At 36.9% G+C, this 26,743-nt stretch overlaps 1 protein-coding gene across 2 annotated transcripts in view; it reads right to left on the bottom strand.

The window, feature by feature from the left end:
* Nucleotides 1-3,753: 3,753 nt before the first annotated feature.
* The window catches only part of trappc3 (trafficking protein particle complex subunit 3), a 28,361-nt gene continuing 5,371 nt past the window's right edge, over nt 3,754-26,743 (bottom strand). The window contains 6 exon segments of one of the 2 annotated variants that reach the window (NM_001200720.1): nt 3,754-3,877; nt 3,920-4,231; nt 4,801-4,873; nt 23,414-23,522; nt 25,035-25,217; nt 25,944-26,043. In NM_001200720.1, the coding sequence (NP_001187649.1) occupies nt 4,842-4,873; nt 23,414-23,522; nt 25,035-25,217; nt 25,944-26,043 (424 nt within the window). In that variant the 3' untranslated portion in view covers nt 3,754-3,877; nt 3,920-4,231; nt 4,801-4,841. 2 annotated transcript variants of the gene reach the window in all.

Genomic DNA, 26,743 nt, shown 5'->3' with positions numbered 1-26,743 from the left:
ATTCTAAAAGCCAGTGCTGGATCACAGAGATTTGTGAGTATTTGTCTGTCAGTATTTAAACCACTGTAACTTCAAATCATTAAACATGGTGCATAAAGTTTTAATCACTGTACTACCACAAAACCTTAATCCTGTACACAAGATATTTTTTTTTACACTGAAATTATAGCAAACCTTCAAAACATGTAATGTCTATCTGCATATTTTATTATGCATTATCTATTAATGTTACTGGATCCATTAAACAATAACTGTTAACATTTAAAACTGTTAATTAAAACAATTTAAATACAGGTTAAAAATATAGAGTACAGAATACAGAATGTGAAATATCGAATGTTGTTAGCAATCTGCACCAAGTTTTACATAAAACTTTAAAAAGTTGCAAGAAGAAGTTGGATCAATACATTTGAGTTGATCTTGAGTTGCGTTATCTCTAAATAATATGAATATTAAAACAATATTTAAATATTTAAAATAATGATAATAAAGCATGCAAAGTCTCAAATGTTTTCCTATGTTTAACAAATACATTCTCAGCTTAAAGAAAGTTCATTTATAACATCATTCTTTGAATTTCTGAAATTCATATATAAGTCATTGTATACAATTTAAGAGATTAAGTGCAAAGTTTCCTAAGGTTATGTTTTTCTACTTTTCTACTATAAAATCAAACCTGCCGAATCATGTCTGTAAATGGCTTGAATGTGGGTTCAAAAATATATATTTTTTCTGTTACAGATGTAGACAAATATCTGTAGTGAAAGATTAAGTTAAGTGAGTATTGAATGTGTTTATGACAAAAGACTCTAAAAACACATGAAGTGCTCATATGGATTATAATGTACTGTATGTTAAATGATACACAAGTGTACAACTTCCAATGGGTACATCAGAGTCCTCTTAGTGTCAGGAACAGTGGGTGGATGCAAGTGCAGGTTTTGTAATGAACAAGAGACAAACAAAATAAACAAAGTCAAATCAAGAATCCTAAACACACTGAAACAAGAACCAGAGCAATGTGGCATGAAACACACAACAAACTACACACGACAACAGGCTAGGCACAACAACAGAAGCTAAGCAACTAAACTCAGAACTTAAATAATGCTGCTAAGGAACACAAACACAAAACAGGTGTGAGTAATGGGTATGCCTCTTTTGCATCTAATTAGAGTACAATCATTTAAGAAACTATAGTAATGTGACTTCATTTCTGTTTCTGAAAATATTACTCAAAGAATCTGACCCTTCTTGTAAAGTTTGCTGAGTTAAGTCTACAGTGTTGGTTTCAGTTATTTAAAATGTTACCCTGGTTATCAACCAATCATCCATCACATTTTACAAAGCATGTCTGTGTGAGGTGAACAATAGTACATAGAAAGAAATAGTGTAAGTTACTTTAGTATGTGGCTTTCTCGAGGACAAACTCAGACATAGTAGGGGGAAGCTGGAGTTTTTGTGTGCTATGTAGAAAAAAAGAGAGAGGAGGAAAAAAAAATCCAGGGCAGAATGAAAAGAAGTAACCCAAGACGCTGAGGTGGCCAGATACAAGTCAGGAGTTTGGTTCTCCTTCTTCCCCATCCACACCCATTTTGTGTCGTGGGAGTGCAAGGAAAAACTCCTTTCCACTGAGCCAAGATAAGCAAATAGAATAGTGCCACACATCAAGTTACTGTGAGGAATGAGGGAGAGAAAGGGAAGGTGAGAGGGAGAAAGAATGTGCCTCAACACCATTTGTAGTCAAATCAACTCCTCCTGAACTCGCCACATAATATCAGTGACACAATTTTGTAGTTAAGATTAAAATCATAGGAAAATACAATGTTTAGTGTATTGATTAAATGTAGTCTAATTGATTTATCACTATTGCGCAAATGTGATAGTGTCTGATAGATCTGATTTTTTCTGTTTTTATCTAGTGTATCCAGCCATCCTACAGTAGCTAATACAAGTTTGAAAAAATTTCTGGCAACCATTATTGTTACACTGTTAATATATTTTTTATTGGCATGAATCAAACAACTTCCAGTTCTATCTCTGAGATAGACTTCTTGATGTTTTGTGAGTGTCACCAAATGCAACTCAGCTGTGCCGTATATTCACCTGGTAATAAATGGATGATTAGTATTCATCAACATAATGTATGCAAGTAAGAAGAAAATCGGATTTCCAAAACTTTTGTAAATCCAGTCGAATGTCTTAGTTTGGTTTGGCTTATACAAACATTTGTACATGACTTTACTAAAAGATTGGGTGCAATTTCACCCAGACCACACCATACCCAAGATATAGGCCACCATTTATTCATTGTACATTGTAGATTGTCACTGTACATATGTATATGTGATCAATATAGACTCATTATCATTATTTATCTTATTTTTAAAGTTGCTTTATATTTACTATAGAGTAATGGGGCCTTTCATATGATTTATATAATCATAAGCATTTCAGATATTACATAAAAAACCCTGTAGACTGTAAAACACTTTCTGGAATGTTAGAAGCCAATAAGAGTATGGGATTGTGCCAGGACACATATATACATATGGTATAATTCTCTCAATATAAAACATTCCAAGAATTCTTTACATGTCTCTATTTATTTAACCAAGGGATGCATGTCATTCATTTCATGATTTTAGCCCATATTATTCTACTAAATACATTTCATGATGAAAAGTGTCTGGGCCAATACTCATCACATGGCTTTGAATTATGCTTAGGAATCAAAATATGAGTTCTCATGAAGTTAAAAAAGACCTGGATTATGATGGTGAGAAGTAGGTACACCCCTTTCTTATATTATTTGGAATAGAAATCAAAATAAAGTCACAACTACTCATCCTCAATAGGATTTGTGAGGTCTTTTTAATCAGAACAGCATAACTTGACTCTTATGATTGATTTTGAAACCCAGTTCTAGGAAAGCAGGATTCTTGTTACTGTAGAAGATCAGGAGGTAAAAATGATCAAAATAATATTGCAGCAGTGTTGTTGTTATGAGCTAGTATGTTTTATTACTTAAGTAGCTCCAATTTAGAATTGCAAATTCATAGGAATTTGAAATTGTTAACATAATGTACATTATTAATTATTATTAACATAATACACACTTACTAAGATCACTTGATTCTTATTCAATCAAACAAAATTGCTCTTGCTCATTCAAATTCCTGAGTAATAGAGGCTGTTTAACCTCAAAGGAGCAAATTCATATCGAACCATCCATATTTTCTCTTAAGTTCATTGACAGTTTAATGTTTATATAGACACCAATTGTAGGGTGTAAATCTGCAGGGGAACGGGTATCTTTCTTGGCTGAATGCTCTGTCTCGCAAAGCATTGGACACTAACTTATGAAAAACATTGAACCACCCATTTAAAATCCTCACAAGCTCTGTTCTCACTGTTATAGCATCCTGCTTGTGAATACACCAAGGCCCTGAAGTAGGATTTGCTATCCTTTTTTTTCTGGGCAAGGTAATGAAATGTTACACAAAAAGTTTCTGGATCATTTCCTTTCTCATGACACATTTGGTTGTTTATAAGAAGGTGTGACAGGACACGGCATATCCAGGGGAGAGGTTCATTGATGAAAGATGTCACAGGGAAGAGTGTCACTATGTACTTTTTCTTTTACAACTCCCCCTTGCCATCCAATAAAACTCTCTGTATGGGTAAATGAAGGAAAACGTACACATGAATATATTTATAAATGAATAAATGAAAGAGCTGATACGATGATGCTAGAATGGCATGATTTTATTTGTATATATTTGTAAGTGACTATAAATATTGTCAGAAACTCAAAAACTATGCATATATTATCACAGCTGAAATGTGTGTGTGTGTGTGTGTGTGTGTGTGTGTGTGTGTGTGTGAGAGAGAGAGAGAGAGAGAGAGAGAGAGAGAGAGAGAGAGAGAGAGAGAGAGAGAGAGAGAAAGGGAGAGAGAGAGAGATTGTTAAAGAAAATACTATTAACAATACTGCAGTTGTATTCAGTGGCAGCATTTGTTCTGTCTAAAAGTTACTACTCTAAGAGTTATCATTTATTATTAAAAAGTTATAATATTTTATAGGTTAGATATGTTTTATGATGCATAATAATGACAGATTTAGATGACTTCATATTTCTTTCACTGTGATGGATTGACACCCTGTCCAGGGTGTACCCCGCCTTGTGTCCGATGCTCCCTGGGATAGGCTCCAGGTTTCCCCGTGACCCTGAAAAGGATAAGCGGTATAGAAGATGGATGGATGGATGGATATTTCTTTCAAAATTGGCATTAACAAAAAAAAACATATAAGGACACTGCACATTTAATGATATAAAACTTCAGCAAACAACATATTTGACCACTTGAATGTTTCTCTCCTGATTTCAACTGGCATCTGGCAGAAAACCGAATATGTGTTCGCAATAAAAGATGTGTGGAGGAAATGAAGAATTACCCTGCTTAGTCTGCAGGCAACTCGCTTTCTGCTTTATTAGGCTAATTGCTGCCTTAATCTCTACCTGCCTCAGATTGTAGTTCTCTGTAACTGTGCTCTAGTAAACAGAAGAGCAGTCTCCAACATACTGGTTATATCTTTGTTATTCTCCTGTGTCAATTATTGTCTTCCACATTTCCAAACAATGAACTTTTTTATTTATTAAAATAGTTCCTGGGGATGAAAATGAACACTAAAGCACCAAAAACCCTTTTCAAGCAGAAAAAAACCCTTATCATAAATAACAAAATTGCTTGCAATTGTCTTTGTATAAACAGTTTATAAGTATATTAACCAATTACTTATATTTCCAATGTCTCCAAAAAGGCCCTTTTCCCTCTGGTCAGGAACCAATACGAATATGTTGAGCAAAATCTGCAAAAACATGATAGAGAGGCTGAGAAAATGCGTACAGGGTAAGGTTGCACATGTTGTAAATAATAAATACAAAACATTAAGTATATGTAATTTTACTCTCATTGGTTCCTGACATTATGGGTGCCCTGTAGATGTTCAACATACAGAGACCAAAATATCTGACAACACATGGAAATAAACAGCACATAATTGCTAAATAGAAACAGACCAGAACTCCTATCTACAGCATTTTGCTAAATATATTTTGCTGAACTATTGCAAGACCTTTGTACATTTCATCCTGTGAAATCAAGAAAGCACTTATTGTGCTGCACGTTCATTATGTACATATATATCATAGTATGCTCCAGTTGACTAATTTATATTATCCTTGCACTAGTTATACACATGCTTCATGTTAAAATGGGACAAAACATATTAAAGTTTGAATTTTACAGTGAGGAATACTTCTAAGATACTATGATTATACTAGTCATATTAAATTTGTTCCTGTCCCAAATGCCACCAAATTTGTGCTTAATCAAAAACCCATTGTTGTATGTTTCCAGACTATGAACAGATTTTTGCTCAATTGACTGGCTTCTTCATAATGTTTGTGGTGCTGTATGTGTTCCAGATGGTTTATTCCCAGTCTATATAAGAGGAACACCCTTTCTTACCTCTGCAGATTATCTCTGTATTTAGTTTAGATTAAACATATAAATGTCACTAACCAGGTAAAATTAGTTTAAGAAATAGGAAAATGCTGCTATTATGGCATATACTGCCAAATTTGGCCATGTCATGCCAGGACTTGCCTGTGGTTTCTTCTCATCTGCACACTTCTCAATACAAAGTCTTGATAGACATATACCTCTCTGGCTTCTTTTCACTAAGGCATAAATATTTGAAGTTTTGTTTACACAACTGATTGAGGATTTTTGTCCAAAAAAGCACTGTTTCTCTGTAAACTTTGGGTTTCTTTGTAAACTTTGGGTGTCGTTATTTCAAAAGATGAATTCGGATTTCAGATTAAAATCATTAAAATCACCTGCATGTACTTCATGCCTCTGTGCTTGCCAGTTTGTCCTGAGTAGAGTGTGTATATATTTTTTCAATAGTGTCTAGAAGCTTCTAAGTATATGTATTTAATATTGTCCTTGGATGGCGTTACATATTTTGAGTTCAATTAATCCATAGCATAAATTATCATTAAATAAAACTGTCAGACAGTGGTGCTGGAATTATTTAATTAATGAACTGCTTCTCACTCATGCCTATATCGTGCAAGAAATAAGTAAAATGTTGAAGGTCAGAATTGTGCATAACTGAGACATACTTTTGTTGAAAAACTCCACCCTGAACACTAGGATTGTGTAATATAACTATTTTAATGCCTCTACATGATACTTCACTACCACGATATCCAGTGATGTTTCTGTCAGGCTCTATAGCTGATAATATTTTTACTCCGGTATTCTCCTTAAACCTTAAATGTTGAAAATGCTTTTTCCCTGACTTTTGAGGCTATCGGCTTTAAACAATTAAATAGTTTATTGTGATTATTTATTTATTTATTTATTTATTTATTTATTTATTTATTTATTAAACAAATGGTTAATTGGAAGCAGGGAAAAATCAATATTGCACACACTTGCCACACACGTAACTCCTGTGCAGCTGTCCATGTAGCATGTACTGTAGGTCTTTACTGGTGTCTGTGGTCCAAATACTGTTCTGCGCAAACTCATCACTCCTTACTATGCACGCATAGCTCAACTCTGTAATCATAAGACCCAGTACTACTTGGTTATGGATGTTTTTTCTGTGAATTTCTGAACACATGGCATCAAAGTTGAATTTCATGTCAAGATCCTACTGATGTGCTTAAAAGCTTTAAATGTGGTATTTAAAGCCAAGACATCTGAAATATGCTCTCCTCTTGAACTCAAACAGAAAGCCTCTTGATTGTGAAGATACAGACTGCTATATCCTTACTGCTACCTTACTGCTATTTATATATTATACTCAGCAAAAAAAGAAACGTCCTCTCACATTCAACTGCTTTTATTTCCAGCAAATTTCTTAACATGTAAATATTTGTATTAACATAAAAACATCAACACAGACACTTTCACAGCCAAATTTCACAGACATTTGATGAACAGAGATGGAATAATGAGTTCCTGAACAAAAAGGGGATGGGGTGGGGTGGGGGGTGATTCGATATCAAAATCAGCTGTGGAACCAGCTATAGTTCTTCTGGAGACTTTGACTTTCGCACTTGCTTCTTATTTTTGTACCAAAATCTACCAGCCTTCATTATATTTTTTGTCTGAAAAGTATTCTCTTATATTCTGCTTTTTTTTTACTAACATACAAACATCTTTCTATAACATTTAATTTTGTTAGGAAATCTAACGTTTTTTTTTTAGTGACTCGATAATGTAGAAGCATAGTTCTCTCTATCTCTCTCTCTCTCTCTCTCTCTCTCTCTCTCTCTCTCTCTCTCTCTCTCTGTACATATATAAATGTATATAATGGGGACAGTCGGTTCAAGCTTGTTGGGTCCTTAACCCTCTTTGCTCCAGGGGCACCAACTTCCTGGCATGCTGGGGTATGCAAAGAAAAAAAATTCACTGTGCTGTAATGTATATGTGACCAGTAAAGACTCATTATTATTATCATTTATCATTAATGCTTATCATTAAATGTGTGTTCTGTGCAAATGCCAATCCAACTTCAATTAATACCTTATTTGGTCCATACTGACATAACTGAAATAACCTACAAAATGATCGTAAACCATATCAGTGGTTTGAGTACTCCAAATGTTTTTAGCAAAGCATATTGTTATGTTTTTAAAAATATGTATACTGTATATGCAAATATAAACCTTTAAATATAAAAATGTTGTCAACAAGTGTAAAAAACAAAACAAAAAAATGTGTCCTTCAATTAGAATGAATGTTCTAAAAATGCATTGGAGACACAATTTTATTAGAGTTTATTTTTAAAAGTATAAATGTAGAGCCACTTGTTGCTAGCTTAAAGATAATATAGTGAATGTAAAATAGAAGTGTGTAAAGGGGAGTCTGCCAATCTAGCCAGTCCTAGCACAGTAGGCAGTTTACTGGTCCATGTTTTTGGTGCCACAAACTAGATCCCTGCATGTGTGTATTTTGACTGTGGGGCTTAGTCATTTAATCAGAAATATGCAGCAGAAATTTTAAAATGATGGTATAACAACACATTAGTGTATTGTGTGTCTTTAAAGGCTTTAATATTTAAGAAGTGTGCATAGTGGGTCATAGTAGGTCATCGTGAATCAAAAGCCTATCACTTGATACAAAGCTATAGAATTCCCCCAAAATGGGACACCAGTGCATTGCAGGGCACCGTGCACACACTCATTCACACCTACAGGCATTTTAGCATAGACAGTCCACCTACTGACAGGTTTTTGGTGCTAGAAAATTGGATAACCTGGAGGAAACCTACACAAACACAAGTAAAACCTACAGAACTCCACACAGACAGGAACTGAAGCTTAGGACTGAACTGAGGACGCTGGAACTGTGAGGCAGCAATGCTGCCCGCTACACCACCATGCCACAATTCCTGATATTATTTGACTTTAATAGCATGTAGACGTTGAGAAATTATTTGTTAGTACCAATTTTATGTACTTGTGTGGATTTGCCTTTAGGTAAAACTACAGATTATCTGCACCATTGTAATGTGTAGCAACACAAGAGGCCTCTGAAATATGGAATGTCTTATTGGCCCAGAATTAGATAAATTGCTGTAAAAATGGCTAAATTGCTGTTTATAATAATACTGCTATAGCTTTGAATAAAGCACCAACTGTTTTTTTTCGATGTAACTTCATGTAGGCCCTTGATTGGTGAGACGGCTCTATTTGTGGCTGGCACCAGTGCCATAAACAAATCAAACAAATGCAAAATATCACAAAAGCCTGCTGTGTTAAATTTTGGAAGTGAACATAATAACCAAAGGCCAGCTATTCAGACCAAATCAAATCTTAATCTGTGTCTGGAAAAACAGGCACAATAGAGACAATATGCTCCACCTGGTCAGAGTCAAGCCATAAAGAACTGAAATATTCTGATTTCATGGTGTTTCTACACTATGGTGTGAGCATAGAAAATAGTCTGAGCAATATATTTCTTCACTGTAACATAACTAACACGTGTTTAGGCATCACACACAAAATAATCAGATTAAAAATGCATGTTGGCATATTTGCACACAATATTTTTACTCATGTAAATGTAGCAAATATTCTGACAATACATAAAATACTAATAAAAATTAATGTACAATTGTTATGTATAATTTTCTACATTTACTGCAAAATAAGTAAAAGTCACCCTCTAAAAGGTCATTTTTAATTAAATTAATGGTTAGTCAGTTACTGTGCTTATCACCTGTTAAAATTGATTATTGTAAATCGTTGCTTATCATTAATCTTTCTTCATTCATTGCTGCAGTACAGAAGAGTTTCCCAATCACACAGCTACTTTAGTCTGGATTTTGCCCTGTCTCTCTGACTCAATTTTGATGTGACTTTTCTTCTCTTGTTAGCAAGCTACAGTATGGTTAGAGCACATGGCCAGCCGTGATACAGTATCCCAGTAGCACTTGACGGTTAAGGGGCCTCAACCACTGAGCTACCACTGCACTGCTCTTTTTGAATAAATCATGTATTGAAAAAGCTGTTGGGCAATTTTTGGTTGGGAAAATGGTTCATAACTCTTAATAATAAAGTAAAGGTGAATTATAATTCGAATCATACCTGTATTCGTGCTATACTGTCACAAATTGGCAATGATCTTTACCTTTCTGATAGACTTAGTAAAAACTTTGTTCATATTGGCAATCATATTTACAGCTGTCAAAGTGTAACTATAATATGTGGGTTCACTGGAACACTGTGGGATGAACTGGAACACTGACTGCACCTCAGGTCTCCTTGCCAAACATCAATGAACAGTCTCGCTAATGCTTTTGTATCTGAATGAACAAATCCCCACAGCCATGCACCAAAATCTAGTGGAAAGCCTTCCCAGAAGAGTGGAGTATATTATAACAGCAAAGAGGGGACTACATCTGGAATGTGATATTCAAAATGTACATATAGGTGTGATGGTTAGGTGTCCACAAACATTTGGCCATATAGTATATGCTTAATTAAGCAGCTTTTCAGTGTTATTTCACTAACGATCCAAGATAGAGAAGAAGAACTCTGCTGATGAGGGCAAGAAAAGGCTTGAGAGGTAAAAACATGTGGAAATATGAAGTTTGTGAGCAGCATGATTTTAAATCCGGCATATGATCTACCTGGGTGATTGAAAACATATCCAAAGACAGGCTGATTGGCATGTCCAAAAGTGGCCTTAGTGTATGAACGGGTGTATGAATGTGTGCGTGATTGTGCCCTGTGATGGATTGGCACCCTGTCCAAGATGTACCCCGCCTTGTGCCCAATGCTCCTTGGGATAGGCTCCAGGTTCCCCGCGACCCAGTAGGATAATTGGTATAGAAGATGGATGGATGGATGGATGGATAATAATAATAATAATAATAATAATAATAATAATAATAATAATAATAATAATAATAATAATAACAATAATAATAAAAATAATTCTACTTCTTCTTCTTCTTCTTATTATTATATAAAATCAAGCATAAGAACACAAGCATTCATAACTTACTTTGCTTCACCATGAGATACTGTATTGCTTGCAAGCATCGTATACTGTAGTTAATAGTATGAGAACTATTCAAGTACTCTGCAGGATCCATCAAGATTTTAGTCAGGGACTGAAATGTGGCCTTCACTGTCAAAACCCAAGGATCGAAACAAAGAATCTTTTGAGCTTCAATATAACTTACTCCTCCCTTAGCTATTTAGGCCAATACAAAAAAATAACTTTATTGTATGATCCGAAAATTGGTTCATATTCATCTTTACTCAAATGTGGCACACCCAACCTTACATGGAACAAGCAGGGGATGATTTTGAGACAATTTTTTAACTTGCTACAACAGTAAAGAACATTGAGCAAAGGCTTTGCAAGTTCCACAGAGATTTAAACTTGGATGCCTGGATTCAAAGTCCAGAGTGTGGACCATTACACCATGGAACCATGATACTTTGGAATTTTAGTTTCCACCCACTGAACATTAGCATATACTGACTGATATATTATTGCTCTCAGTTATCACAAAGGTCAAGGACTAAAATGTGGCCTTCACTGTCGAAACCCAGATCTGAAGCAGGAACCTTTTTTTTTTATATTATACGCACCTAAAAAATTGGCCTGTATTCATATTGACAAGAATCTGGCATACTCATCTTTACATGGAGAAGGAGAAGATGCTTTTGAGACACAATTTTTACGTGCTACAATAGTAAAGAATCTTAAGCAAATACTTTGCAGGTTCCACCAAGATTTGAACTCAGATAACTGGATTCAAGTCCAGAGTGCTAACCATTAAAACATGGCACCAAGACACTTCAAACTGTAGTTTCCCCCAACTGAAGAATCGGATATACTCTGATCACTAGATTGAGAGTCCAGAGCTTTAACCATTATACCATGGATCTAAGATACTTTCAGAGTTTAGATTCCACCAACTGAATAATAGGATATACTCAATGATATTTTCTGTTCAGACTTATCACAAATATCTTGGAGACTAAGGACTAAGAAGGTATAACCAAAATAGGGCCTTCACCGTTGAAACCCAAGATCAAACCAGAGACCTGAAAATTTTCAATCTAAGGAACCTTGTGGAAAGACAATGCAGGTTCCCCTGAGCTTTGAATGCAGATTGCTGGATTCAAAGAGCTAACTATTACATCATGGAACCAAAATACTGCAAACATTTTAGTTTCCACCCAGTTTACATTAGCATATACTGATTGATATCTTCTTGTTTTCAGTTAACACAAAGGTCAGGGACTAAGGAGGTACACATATATTGAGGAGAAACTTTCCAGGTTTCACCGAGATTCAAACTCAGTTCGGTGGTTCTAAAGCCTACAGTGTTGACCACTGCACAATGGAAGCAAAATTTTTTTGCTTCTACCAACTGAATACTAGAACATACTGAATGATAGCTTCTTGTTCTCAGTTATCACAAAGGTCAGGGACTAAAAAGGTATAATCAAAACATGGTCTTCACTGCCAAAACCCAGGATCAAACACTCTCCAAATAGATTTACATTTAAATACAGTTTAATTTGAATATATCTACTTACAAATTTGTTCTGTTCAATACAATATTTCCACTGAGTGTTATAGTCTATACCTTGTATCAGTAATATAAAGTGAACATTATTCTGGCATCTAAATTGGTTTAATGGTGTGCCACTCTGTGCTAAATATTCAAGTATGTGTGCATGCATGTGTGTGAGAAGGCCTGTGTGATATACATATGCTTTCTTCACTTCATCTCATGAAGGTGCTGAAAGAAACTCTTTGAGTATTAATGCTGCATGTGCCTTTTTTCAATTAGAAATAAGTTCTGAGCTCCAGTAATGACCCAGACATAACAACTAGTGTAGAGATCCAGCAGGAGTTCTGCTGAACACATGCTGCTAATGAGGCCAGCATGTTGTATTGTTATACTGCCAATTGCCAATTCTGTGCTGAAAGTCAGAATATCTATTTTAATATAGTCAATATCTCTCTTAACTTTCATCACCTGCACAAATATATATTTTCACAATGGAACAACAAAAACACAATCGTATGGTTCCAGGATATGATAATAATTCTCAGTGATCTTGCGTCTTCACAGCTTCCTCTTGCAATTATGATGTACATGGCAGACTGCTACACAGCTCAAGTTTGTTTTAGCTGAAATGTCTTGGCTCACAGAGGGGTAGTCTTAAGGAGGGGAAACTATAGGTACCAAAGAACAAGAATGAACATTCCCTTATGGAAATATAGTATACTTCAGTACATTATTAAAGTGTAAAATAGATAAGTGCATTAAGTACATACTGTATATCACTATACTCACTCATTCTTCTACAGTAATTGCCTTGTCGTTCATTATATTAAACGGACGGCTATGCGCAGTCATTCTTTTAACTAGTGAATTCTATCACTTCATAATGAAGAATAATCTCCCCAAGTACCATCAGGTTATCACATGTCCTATAATGGAGAACAGAACTCTGGACCATGTTTACACCACCTAGAATGATGTTTTCTGTGTCCTCCCTCATGCACCACTTGGAAACTCTAACCATGCCATGATCATGCTTGTACCCACTTACTGGCAAACCATGAAACAAAACAAACCATCCAGGACACTCAGATGCCACTGGACTGCTGAAGCAGTGAAGGAGCTACAGGACTGCCTAGGCACCACTAACTGGTCAATTTTAGCCACCAAAAACTGTAGTGAGTTACAATAATGATAAACCATGGCTGACTAAGGAACTGAGGGTGCTCAGGGCTGCCATGGGATGTGCTCACCAGGCTGGAAATAGAGAGAAGTATCAGTCTGTTAAGCAAAAGTTTAACGAAGTACAAAGGCTACAAAGAGGGGCTATAAGGTATGGCTGGAGAGGGAGGTCTCTACTAACAGCACTAAGGCTTTTTGGGGCTCATTGCAGACAATCACTAACTAAAAATGCAGTTCACAGGCACCCCACACCCTTAATGAATGTCTCTAATGCCCCTTCCCCATCACTGCAGGATGCCCCTATACCCATTTCTTCCCTCCCCACTCACTATAATTTCAGAGCAAGCTAACAAGATCTTCAAAAAACAAATACAAAGAAAGCAGCAGGGCTTGATGGTGTCACTCCTGGCACTTTGAAAAACTGTGCTGACCAGTGCATATCCGGTCTTCGCTGATATCTTCAATGAATCACTACAATCCTGTAGAGTTCCTGATTGCCTGAAAGTTTTCACCATCAATCCCATCCAAAAGAAGAACATTATTACTGGCCTTAATGACTATAGACCAATGACACTGACCTCAGTGGTGAAGAAGTCTTCTGAGCATCTGGCTCTAAATCACTTGAAATCAGCGAATGAACCTCTCCTGGATCATCTACAGTTTGCCTATAGGGCAAATTGCTCTCTGCTCTCAACATGTGTCTTCATTTTCATTGCATGTTATAGCTCCTTGACTCCACAAACACATATGCCAGAATTCTGCTTGTGGCTCCACCTCTAATCCCCAAAGTACCCCAAAACAAGCTCTTATAGCTTGACATCCACCCAAGCACCTGTCAGTGGATGTCTGATTTCCTGTCAGAGAGGAGACAATATGTACATCTATATCATCACTTGTCTGACCCTCTAACCATCAGCACAGGTGCACCTCAAAATTGCGTTACTTCGCCACTATTGTTTTCACTTTGTACAAATGACTTCTCATCCAGTGATGGTGGGCCCAATCTCCAGCAATGATGAGTCAAGTACAGGAGAGAGGGAGCAAATCTTGTCTCATAGTGCGAATGGAACAACCTACAGCTAAACATGACAGTGGAGATGATCGTGGATTTCAAAAAAAGATATGATAGCCATATTTGATTTACTATAGCCTTCCTGTCATCCCAAACCAGTCTGGCTATTCTCCTCTGACCTCTCTCATAAACAAGACATTTCCACCGGCAGAACTTCTGCTCACTGGATGTTTTTGTTTTTCACACCATTCTGTGTAAACTCTAGAGACTATTGTGCATGAAAATCCCAGGAGATGAATAGTCAAACCAGGCCACCTGACATCAAGAAGCATGATTTTTAGATTTGTGATAGTTGTTCATGAGTCCTTGTTTGTCCTGAGCAGTTAAACTGCCCACTGTTCTTCAGAAAAATTATATCCCCTAATGATAACCCTCACAGAAAAATTTCAGCAATTTTACATTAATAAAATCCTTAATTTAGTATGTTTTTAAAGCATTTTGTTTTATGAGGACGCTTAGATGTTTGTTTATAGCATAATTATGTGTGTATAATATAGAATAGGCCTAGTGAATTGTCTTCGTAAATTATATATACCGTAACACACACACACACACACACACACACACACACACACACACACACACACACACACACACACACACACACACACACACGAATGCCCCAGAATGCTTCCCTCCTCGATCCATTTTGGTCATTTTGACTGTGTCTGTGACAGACTTTGAGTAATGTTGGAGGGTGAACGGTTGGTATGCAATCACTTGATATAATAAAATACATTTTTGAACTCATTTAAAACGCTAGACAAAAGTCAAATAAAAATGTCATACCCCTGCCCCACTCCCCCGGCCTCTACCCCCCACCGCCCGGCCTCCCACCGTAAGGTGCCCCTAAGCACTGCATATACTGCATACCTCATTTTTGGTCCCCTGGGTACTGGGCGCCTATTAAAGTAAACATTAGGATACTTGACATAAACTTGGATAAACATGTAGTATGCATGGACTGGAATGGATACATTCTTTCTGTGCACAGTGGTATATACATTGGTGAATGGACTTAATAATAATTGGCGTAATTATTATTAGTATCATCTAAGCTAAGTATCCATCTTCTCAATAAGGGATAAGTTCTTAGGCAAGACAGAAAAAGGAATCAAACTATCATGATGGCAACCAGATCATTATACACCAACATCTGTGGAAACAGCAGCATTTCAGTTTCCCAAAAAGCACTAGGGGGAAGCGTGCCTACGTCCAGAGTACTTTTTTGAGAACTGTGCTTCTTTTCATTGGGTAGGATACAATGTGTACACAACTTACTCTGTTTCCATGATAACTTATTCATCTGGGCCTGTTTCAGCATTCCAGCTCTTCATGACAGAAACCACTATGGTCTCTACAGCGCCATCCGCTTTTCCAGAACATTCTCTCCCATAGCAGACCAGCACACAGAGCATCGCAAATAAACTACAAGGGAAAGGTATTTCTTTCTTTTGGCAACAATAATATTTAAGATAATTTAATAGTGATTTTTCAAATAAGCACTAGAAAATACATATCTCCACATCAACCACAATAGCCACAAAACCTGTTTATGTTTCTATGAAAGAACGGAGACTTTGTCATACATAACATTATTTAAGTTTGAAGTGCTTATTGGTGTGGCCCAGCCTGGGTTATTAATCATGAAAAATACAGTTGACTTCTCATTTTAGTACATAATGGTGAGCTTTTATGTGGGGTAGTAGTTAAAAATAAGCACACTTGCAATGACATCACTGGCAAGACATGTTTAGGTGACGGAATACTGTGTTTGCAATGTATGTTTGATTTTCCGAGGTGGCTCATATTAAAAACGCACCACGTTTGTGAAAACATGTCACTGAGACATAACTTGCTTTAAGAGAAAATGTTAGTTATTATGTAAATACGCCATAGCACCACTCAATATATGTTTGTATATAAACTGCAATGGAGAAAAAGGAAGCATTGGCAGAGGTTTTGATGGCAAGAACACTACAAAGATCCCCATCCCGTGATCCCGTGCAAATGGGAGACAGTTATGCATGCAAACTTGACAGTAAGAGCCTGGTTTGATTTTAGTCTAGGGCAACCCAGCCCTCCTGCATTCCTACTTTTCAATTGAAATGATAATTTTCTATATTCCCCACGAGATTCTTATAAATACTTATATACATCTGCAGTTATAAGCATGACCTAAGGATAATATAGTCTTATGTACTGTGTGACTTTGAGGCTAAACCAGATCAAATTAAAGATGACATTTTAACCCCGTCATATTTTAAAGTGACATGTTGGAAAATTCTAGGACTTCTAGGACATGGATTTAATAAACATCAACGGCCAGGGTCACAAGAGCAAACTGGAGAAGAATTGGTAAAAACTTAAATATTTATATATAAATATACAAATTAAAGAAAGAAAGGAATGGAGTGGGAGAAAATTAAAACCAGAACCGAGCCAACTTAAGCAAATAGTATCTCAAAAAATGATTATTATTACATGGATGCTCTTATGTTCTGTAACACCTTTTGGATTCAGTGTCAGAGAATTGTCAAGCGTGACCCTGAAAACATCAACTTTTCAAAACTGATTATTAAGAAATACAATTCAGGCAACATGTGCTATTTTTTAAAAAAATGAAAGGTTAAAAGCTGGATATAGTTCTGTTTGAGACAGTGTGTGAAAATTGCAAAGGAATACAGCTACAGTGGATATAAAAAATCTACACACCCCTGTTATAATAGCAGGTTTTTGTGATGAAACCAAGATAAATCATATCAGGCCTGTTTTTACCTTTAATGTTTTATAGCAACCAATAAAATCCAAGTGAAAAACAAATAGAGATGTTTTAGAAAAAAGTAAATGAAAAACACTTGTATGCACACCTCTCAACTAATAATTTTTAATAATAAAAATGTCTTTTTGATAGGAAGAATCTACCAACTTAGCATATATTAATAATTTTTTTCCCCCAGTAGGATTTAGTTCTGGGATCTGACTGGGCCGTTCCAAAACACTGCTCTTTTTCTTCTGAAACCATTCTTTTGTTGACTTAGATTTGTGATTTGGGTCATTATTATGCTGAAATTGTCATCTTCAGCCGTATAGAAAAAGGCAATACTTTCCAGATATTCCTGCAGGTATTTGTCTCTTGGCAGCCTCCCTGATAAGTTTTGATCTTGTCCTTTTGTCAATTTTGGAGGGACAGCCTGTTCTTGGTCACTTTGGTGCCCTATTTTCTCCACATGGTTGATGATGGCCTTCAAAGTGTTCCATTGTACAAATGTTTTGGAAATTAGTTTCTATCCTTCTCCTGATCGATTTCTTTCAACAATGAGATCCCATACATACTTTCTAAGCTCTTTGCAGACCATAGCTTCTGTAGTCAGATGAAAACAAGATGTCAAGAAAATCCTACAGAAACAGCAGATCTATTTTTTGGGGGTAAACCAGAATAACTTCATTGATGACAGGTGTATGTAATTTTTGAACATAAATTTGAATGTGATTGACTGTGATTCTGAGCATAGTCACATGCCCCATTATAAAAGCGTGTGCACACTTACAGTATTCAACAAGGTTATTGTACACCTCCCCCCTAAATCTTATATATTTGCTTTAAACTTGTAAATTGTTGGTTGCTATATCACAAAAACAGATATGACCTGATTTATATTGGATTTATTTATTATTATTGATTATTACTTGTTTTTTGACATCACAACAACCTACAGTGTTAATAGGGGTGTGTGGACAGTTGAGATTAAAAAAAATTCTACTATGCATCAGTAACTCAACATTATTACTATGAAGCCATCATGGTTGAGACTTATAATACACAGTCTCATTGTAGACAGAACTACTGCACATATACATAGGAACACGCTCATCCCAAGACAGATAGGCAGCACCAAGTACATAATTATGCTGTCTCTTCTAAATAGCAAGGATGGTAAACAGAAAAGCTGCACTTGCCATTAGCCTGCTCTTTTGTTCAAACCACAAAAAAGTTACTGTTCTGCTGTTTGTCCTTTCATGTCATTTGTACTTTGCCTGGACAATGTTTGCCTAGTCTATTTACTTGTAGTTTTTCCTCCAAAGACATTCTGAAAAAACAGTGTTCAAGAAAGTAAAATTTCACGTGCGCCTTTTTAATGACGGCTGATGATGTGTAGGAGGTATTTATTACTTATCAATTGTCTCCAATTGGCTGCATGGATCTACAGTTCGACTAGATAGGAACCAGGCCAAGCTGGACTTGTTTATACCATTTTGTACATTTCTACTTACAACCATTGTTGGTGCTGCTGCACTTGGTTCCACAAAAGTCAAGATTATCAACATTAATAATCAACATCAACAAAGTAAGACACTGTGGATGGCTTACAGACACGGGTGTGTTTGGGTGGTGGGAGTTGGGAGGCTGTGTGATTGGGGGCAGAGGTGGCATGCTGGTCAAGTGATTGCCTTTATTCATGGCGAGATTGTACCATTACCAAAATGGGAACCAACTGTACTTGTGAAGTGATCAATGGCCTGATAGCTCAGGAATGCAATGACTGACATGTGCCACAATTAATAAGAGCTCTTTAGTAGCTATCAGACACCAGCCCCCAGGCATTTTAGTCAACTTTGGAGCTCCATTTGTGGCTAAAATTTTTGTGGCTGTCCTAAACCAAACTGGGGAAAAAAAATTAATGGAGGGTTGCACACTAATATAGAAAGTGACTAATAGGCTTATTGGAATGTTATCAAATTATTTTTTAAAGTGATTATTATTAAAACGAATCAGTTCAGAAATATACAGAGAAGGGGGACCAAGTGTCTAGATATGATCGATTTCTGTTCCTAAAAGCTACTCTAAATTTTTCTAATCTTGAGAGCTCTGTTGAAAAGACACTTTGGTTGAAGGAATCTGTCAAATACTGTAAACGTACTGAAACGGTCTTATGACCCAACGTCTCTGTAAAGAGAAAATAACCTAAAAGGCCTAAGAAACACAACAAAACATCAGGGCTCAGTAGAGAACTACAGTATCTGTAGACAGGACAGTTGTGCGATGGGTGCAGGGATGCTCCTTTTTCTAAGACAAGGCTTTCAAAATCAGCACTTTGATATCTCATAAGGTATTTCTGAAACATTCATTGCCTTTCTTTGCTCTATCCCTCTTCACCTCCACCCTCCATCTCTCACACTGCCAATACTTTCATCCTGGCAGAGCTTGAAAGTGTGGTTCCAGAGGGAGAGACTGAGTGAGAAAGAGAGAAGGGATGAGGGGGATTCAGTAACCGTGGGCCAGCATCAAGCCATCCACACAACTTTATTGTTTCAGCATGCCATTCTCCATTTGTTTTCTATCAAATTCACATGGTAGCATTTTGGAAGCTTAAGCTGGTTTGGTGTGCATTGTTTCAGGTCTGTTACATTTGCTACTTGTTTTGCAAGAACTGTCTCAATAAAATAAATGAAAAGAATGACATGTTTAAGATTTCAGAGTCTAAAAAGAAATCAAATTGTATGTCATAAATTAAATATTGATGGACTTAACTCTCATGCTGAATGTGCGTGTTCTGTTAATGGAAGAACCAAAAATAGTCCAAAAAGCTAATTCCACATGGGCCAACAGAAAGTGGGCTGGGCAAACTCAGGAATTCCTGCATTTTTCCTACATACTTGTGAATAAAGGTCAAAAAGCAAACTAAATCAAGGCCCAATAGACAAGCAACTATCACACAGATGCCACATGTTTGTGTAGGGCATTAGAGTTTCAGTGTGTAACATTGCCACCTCACAGTTCCAGGGTCACTGGTTCAGTCCTGAGCTCAGATTACGGTCTGTGTGAAGTTTCACATCCTGTAGAGTTCTCTCTGTGTCTGTTGGAGTTTCCTCCCACCTATCAAAAACATGCCAGTAGATTGCCAGTGGATTGGCCCCTACGCGTGAATGAGTGTATCCGTGTGTGTGTTCATGGTGTCCTGCAATGGACTTGGACTCCCAACCAGTGTGTATTCCCATCTCATGCCCAGTGTCCCCGGGACAGGCTCCGGATCCAAGAAAGAAAAGTTTATTAAGACGCATTGGTTTACAGTGACAGTGTTTCTGTCTTGTCTTGAAAGCCTTGTTTCTGATCAAGGTTTTTACACAGTACACAATCACAACCATATAATTATCAGGATACAGAAGGCCAAATCTGCTGTGATTTATGAGGTTCCCCCAACACCATGATTTTTCCTCCCCAATTGCTTTCCACAATACACACTGAAAAGTATATATAAAATATTACACAGAATACATACATTCACGGAGTTATATAATCAGCTAATCATGTGGCTGTACAGTGCATAAAACTCTAAATCTGCGTGTTTGATGTTCACATCAAATCAGTCTGAGGCTACAGTGGGCACAGATTTACCGAAACTGGACAGCTAAGGACTATAGACTCAGATTCCTGTTCTTTGCTGGCAGGACTGGAACCTGATGTGGTTTTTCGCTGTTGTAGCCCACCTGCCTAAATGTTTGATGTGTGTTCTGAGATGCTTTTCTGTTCACAATGGTTGTAGAGAGTGCTTATGCACGTTACTGTATCCTTCCTGTCAATGCTAACCAGTCTGACCACTCTTCTGTGACCTCTGTCCTAAACAAGGTATTTCTGCTGCAGGACTGTCACTCACTGGATGTTTTCTTTTTTTCGAACCATTTCGTTGTGCGTGATTATTCCAGGATATCAGCTGTTTCGGAAATACTCATCTTGCAGCAAAAAAACCATGCCTCGGTAAAAATCACTTACATCAGTTATCCCCTATTCTGATGATTAATGTGAGCATTAACTGTTACTATTAACCTGTATCTGCATGATTTTATGCATTGCTCTGCTGACAGATGATTTCCTGATTAGATTATTGCATAAATGAGCAGGGGTACAGGGGTTCCTATTAATGTGACTGGTGTATGTGTGTGTATATATAAAATATATATCTGAACAACGTGGAGTTTTTTTAAACTCCAGAACTGGGGACTCACTGGAATTGGCTCCTGAAGTTTTCCCAACTTTTAAGAGTGCTTTTTCATATGTAACATTTAGTCTGTTTGAAACAAATGCTGTGTTTTCCCCTTTGGTGAGGCTTGCTTAGACAGGTGAAAACAGAGCAACTGTACTCGTGTGAGGACCAAAACAATGTCTGGTCTAATTCCAAACTCTAGCGTGACTATCCTAAATCGATCCAACTGCAGGAAGTGAACCAAACATTGTATGTACAGTACTATACGGCCCTCAGCCAGTGGTTTTTGCTTTTCGTTTGTTGTGAAACTAAACCTAACCAAAAGTATAAATTTCACTCTGATTCATACATGACAAATGGATAACGAGTTGATGAGCTGGTTCCAGGAAAGATCAGGAAAACGTGAGAACCTCTACTTTAGTGGATACTGTTTATTACAATTAAACATTATAATTTCACAATTCTGTCCTAGTCTAGATTAAAAAAAGGAAAAGGTTGAATAGCCATTTGAGGAAAGAAAAAACACAGCACAATTGATTTAAGTATTTCCTTTCCATTTGACAAGACTTCTTCCTGATTGACGAGGTGAAAATAAGGCTGGAAAACGAAACTGCTGGTGACTTCTGAATGACGTAAACCCATTAGCAAGTCCCTCAAAAATCTACTAGAGAAATAAACTCCTTTCAGTGAATGGCCTTCCGTCCCTGCACTACACCCTAAAAGAGTCTACACACCTCTCAACTCACCCTGTTAAAACATATCGATTCCCCAAAGACACCTGAACTAGACAAACACTGGTGAACATAGCACTTGATTGCTTCCATGTTGCTTGAATAAACATGCGAGACAAATTAGCTCGTTGTTGAAGTTCAGCTGCAGTGCAGGTCTAACAGTCCCAAAATGTGTAAAGGCCTTCTCTTGATAACCTCAGAAGAGGCACAGGTGTGCAGCACTTCATTACATGTGTGTGGACAGTCAGACAACAGGCTCTCCAGTTCCTCTACACACAGCTTCCATTCTCTACGCAGCTATTCGACCACTCCCACATCACACAGACAAGGCTGCACTTTCCACAAAACGCACAACTTCCACTGGAAAGTGCTACACTGCCGCTCTGTTCTCACTACACATGGGCCTCATTCTCTACATGTTGCTTTTAGATGAAGGATAAAACCTGTTTTTGGCTAGCTGATAAGATGTAAAATTGTTCCTGTCTATGTAATACATCAAAATGACGGAATTCTACATAACTTAAGACATAAGCATAGCACTGTCTTAATAAAAGACACAAGTACCATACTAAGAATAAGGACAGGGCCAGGAGAGGGTTCACCTTGTGTTAGTAATTTATTCGATCTCATGTTTGTTATTTTTACATAAATACACTCCTACACGACACATATACTTAACAGAACAAAACGCTGATTAAAAAAATGTGAAAAAGAAAGTAGAAGAAACATATGCTATTATTTGAATAAATTTCTTTTGCTTTCTTTTTCTTTTCTAAATATAATTTTATGGCAAACTATTAGATGCAAATTCCAAAAGTCTGAAAACCTTTCCAATACAGGGGAGATAAAGATATCACTAGTTCAAGGAATGCACTGTACATCTGTGCCTACTTAAAACGTGCATGTACATCCTTCCTTGTGCTTCTTCCAATCAGCATATCCATGATGCAAGAATAAAATAAGTTTATTTCTGGAACAAAGACATTATCTTTTTAAACTAAACATTAGATGGGAAATTGTAGAGTACTACACCAGTTAAGAAGAAACATATTTCCAAATTAAACTTGGAACAGGCCCAAGAAAGTGTCCCCCCCCCCCGTAAATCACAGTCCAAATGCTTCATTGGAAATGTGATGGTCCATAAAGCCTAAAGAAAAGTAACTGGATTACTACTTCTTAATCACTGGACAAAGGATCAGCTCTTTTTTGAACTGTAGGTGTTTGGCTCTGACCAAACTTAATGATCAAAGTCTTTCAGATCCAATAAGCCAGTGGTTTTCAGCTTCTCCAGCCACAATAACACAGCAGCTTCATTCATCACCTGCAGGTAGATTTTCCTCAATCCTCTTGATGAACTTCATGCGTATTTCTGTCACATTGTCTCCTCTTAGAGTGTCTTGAGCAAAACGCACATCCACTGCCATTTGCACCTATGGAAACAGACGCCAAAACATTGAGAATGACCTCAATGGCAACCGTTTTGTCCTCCTCCTTTTTTAAACTCCTGAGTGTCTATGAATGTCATGAAACATGAAAATAATGTCTACAAATGTTTCATTGTTATAAAGGGTCCTTCTCTGTCTCTCTAACAAATAGCCTGTTTTCACTGAGATGAGCCAATAGTTGCTAATATTCACCATTCAGACCTTCAATATTCCCTTAGCATTCATTACATCACTGCTGCTGAATTCTTGATTCTGTTTGGTCAGAAGGTCAGAGAATTCATTCTCTGTAACAGCTGTGTCAGTGGTTTGTTGTAAGGCAAATCACGTGTTTATATTAATGCCTATTCTATGTTATTGTTTGTATAATAATAAGTTACATAGGGACATGAATGGCAAGACTTGCTGATATGGTGAGGTTTTGCGTGAGGAGACATAGCATTGTTTGTAGACATGTAGCATTTTTCTAACAGTCAGAGGTAAAGCTGTAGGTTGAAGTTTTCTGACATGGGAATAATAATAATAAAAATAACAACTTTGGGATGGAAATGGCTCTCTGATTATTGCTTTGCATTACTCTACTGCTTTGTGGAATATTTTCCTATAACCATAGGTCATGAAATGCTTTATTTTTTACTTAGTTGCGTCACGAAGGAGACAAGAAGAGTTTATACTGCAGTTTATCTAGAAGAACCTGTGAGGTAATGTTAGTGTAGACAGCAATGGTCACCAACCCTGTTGCTGGATATCTAGGTTCCTGAAAACTTCAGCTCAAACCATAGCTGTACCCACGGACCATCTAACCATTGCCTTACAACGTTCTTGATCAACTAAAACAGGTGTGTTAGATTTTGCTTGGAGATGAAACCGGCAAGAAAGTAAGTCTCAAGATAGAGGGTTGGTGACCACTAGTGTAGTGTGATAAATGAGCTAGCATGCTGAATAAGTGGAGAAACATTTGCATTTCATTTCAAATGAGTGTTTTGTAACCTGTTGCTGAATCAAAGCTGAGCTGGAACATGCCACTTCATTAATTAATGCCATGAAACCACAAGCTAAATCAGCAATGATCATTACTGAGAAAGGTTTTCTATACAGCAGTGTGTATAGATTTGACAGAGCAGTTCAAGGATTACAGAAGAACTTTACTGAGAGATCATACAGAGTTTTGTGTTTGGGGAACAAATAATGGGATTAAAAACACTTTCATGCCAAAATGCATACTTCTGTACTAAAATAGAGCATCATCAACTGGTCTAGTCTAGTCTTTAGAAGTAGCCAAGAGCTGATCACAGTGAGTTACTCAAATAAATCTCACGTACAATATATGGATTTCAGCCATGGGCCAATCACAGTTAGCAGTTAAAATAAAGTTAGCATTTTCATATAGTATCCACATTTTCCTCAGTATTTCGAAATTCATTATTATTATTTTTTTTTTAGAAGCAAATGATTTTCACAATAGAGACCCTTTAACATGGCACACAATAAACGCTTTACCATCTCCAGAGCTCCTCTTAGTGCACCACACAGTAGGTTGGAGTAAATTAGAGTGTTATGGTTGTCTGGAAGCTCCACAAAGTCCACCAGTGGATTGCTCTCCAGGATGAGGGAGAACTCATCTCCAGCAGGGCTCCAGTTCGTTACACTGGGCGTGATGCCCAGGTACATCTTAAAGGCTACCTGCCCATGAGAAACAGAAATACCCTTAAGCAATGATGTAACCCAAGTATGACAGTTAAATGATTTCACAGGTTTTTTTAACTTTAATGAGATTTATACGACTAGAGCCAACCACTGTCACCAAAGTAACTCAGATGGCAGTTTTAATTGCGGAGTTTGGAATCTTTACCTCCAAGTGGCTTTTTGAACCGTCCTCAAGGGAGCAATACAGTGTGAAAAGATTCAAAAGGTTTGGTATTCTGATCAGGAGCCCAGAATTGCTCTGAGCAAACAGTAGATTAACATCTGACAACGTGGCTCACAGTGGAAAGCAAAGGCAGAACAGGATGGGGAGGAGAGAATGAAAACACTGTCATTCTTTCAGTGTGAACGAACACGTTTTTGTAGTGCAACGTCTAGCAATTTTAAGGTTTAAGTAACAGTACATCTGGTCATCGTCAGATGTAAAGACAACAAAGACAGCAGAACTGAGGCATCTCAAGTGTCTCCAACATGGCAACTTGCAAATGAATTTACGGTAGCCTAGAAAGGATTTTTCTCCTCATGAATGATTCAGGAAATTATAAACAATAGACTGAAGGGATAAACGTTTAGATTGCCACCTACTGGAGAATGCACACTCATGCGAAAAATTTCCATGGTTATTGGCACAGACTTTCTTTCCATGCTCCAATGTATTTCATAAAAGTGCTGCAGTCAAGCTCTAATTGGCTGAAATTCTGATACCTTTGCAATGACATCGGCTGTTTCTCGGAAATCGTGACACCTGCCGACACTGGAGCGAGCCAAGAAGTCCTCGATGAGACGTACTCCAATATTGTAACCCCTTACAAAAGAAAAAGAAAGAAGCAGTATCATTGATAAATCTTCGGTATAAACACTTCAATTATATTTCATATACACACACATATACATACAGGAAAGGCTCATAATATGATGCTTATTGCAATATACCTCCAGATTCCATATACGGTCAAAACAAATTCTGAAATAATGATAAAAATGATTAGTACTATATGCTTCCCCTGCTGTGTGATGGTATTTTGGATTTCTAAAGAGATGATATCAAATAAAATCAGATGGGCATCTGCTGCCACAACTCAATCCACAGTTCAACACCACTGACATATTTGACCACTCATGTAAAGTGGTATTTTGTGAGCACAACTAAAGTTGTATACAAGCTTTTCACCTCAGTTAATCACTGCTGTTTGCAAAGTGTTTTTGGCAATGATCATATAGATAAAACATTATGCTCATTATTAGGAATGCTTGAGGACTAGATGACAAATGCAAACTCTAGAACAGATAAAGTGACTAACATGACAAATGGGGTCATAATAAATAAATGGATAAGGATTCAGTGGTTTAGACACATGCTGAACCCTGCATTTGGTAAATTACACTGTTTAATTAGCCCAGGGATCAGACTTACATCATATCTTATATACTCAGCACAAAAAAAAAAAAAGTAACGTCCCTTTTTCAGGAAACTGTATTTAAAGATAATTTTGTAAAATCCAAAT

This window comes from Ictalurus punctatus, chromosome 24, assembly GCF_001660625.3.
Source record: "Ictalurus punctatus breed USDA103 chromosome 24, Coco_2.0, whole genome shotgun sequence".
Classification (NCBI taxonomy): Eukaryota; Metazoa; Chordata; class Actinopteri; order Siluriformes; family Ictaluridae; genus Ictalurus; species Ictalurus punctatus.
This window is presented reverse-complemented; position numbering and strand designations above follow the sequence as displayed.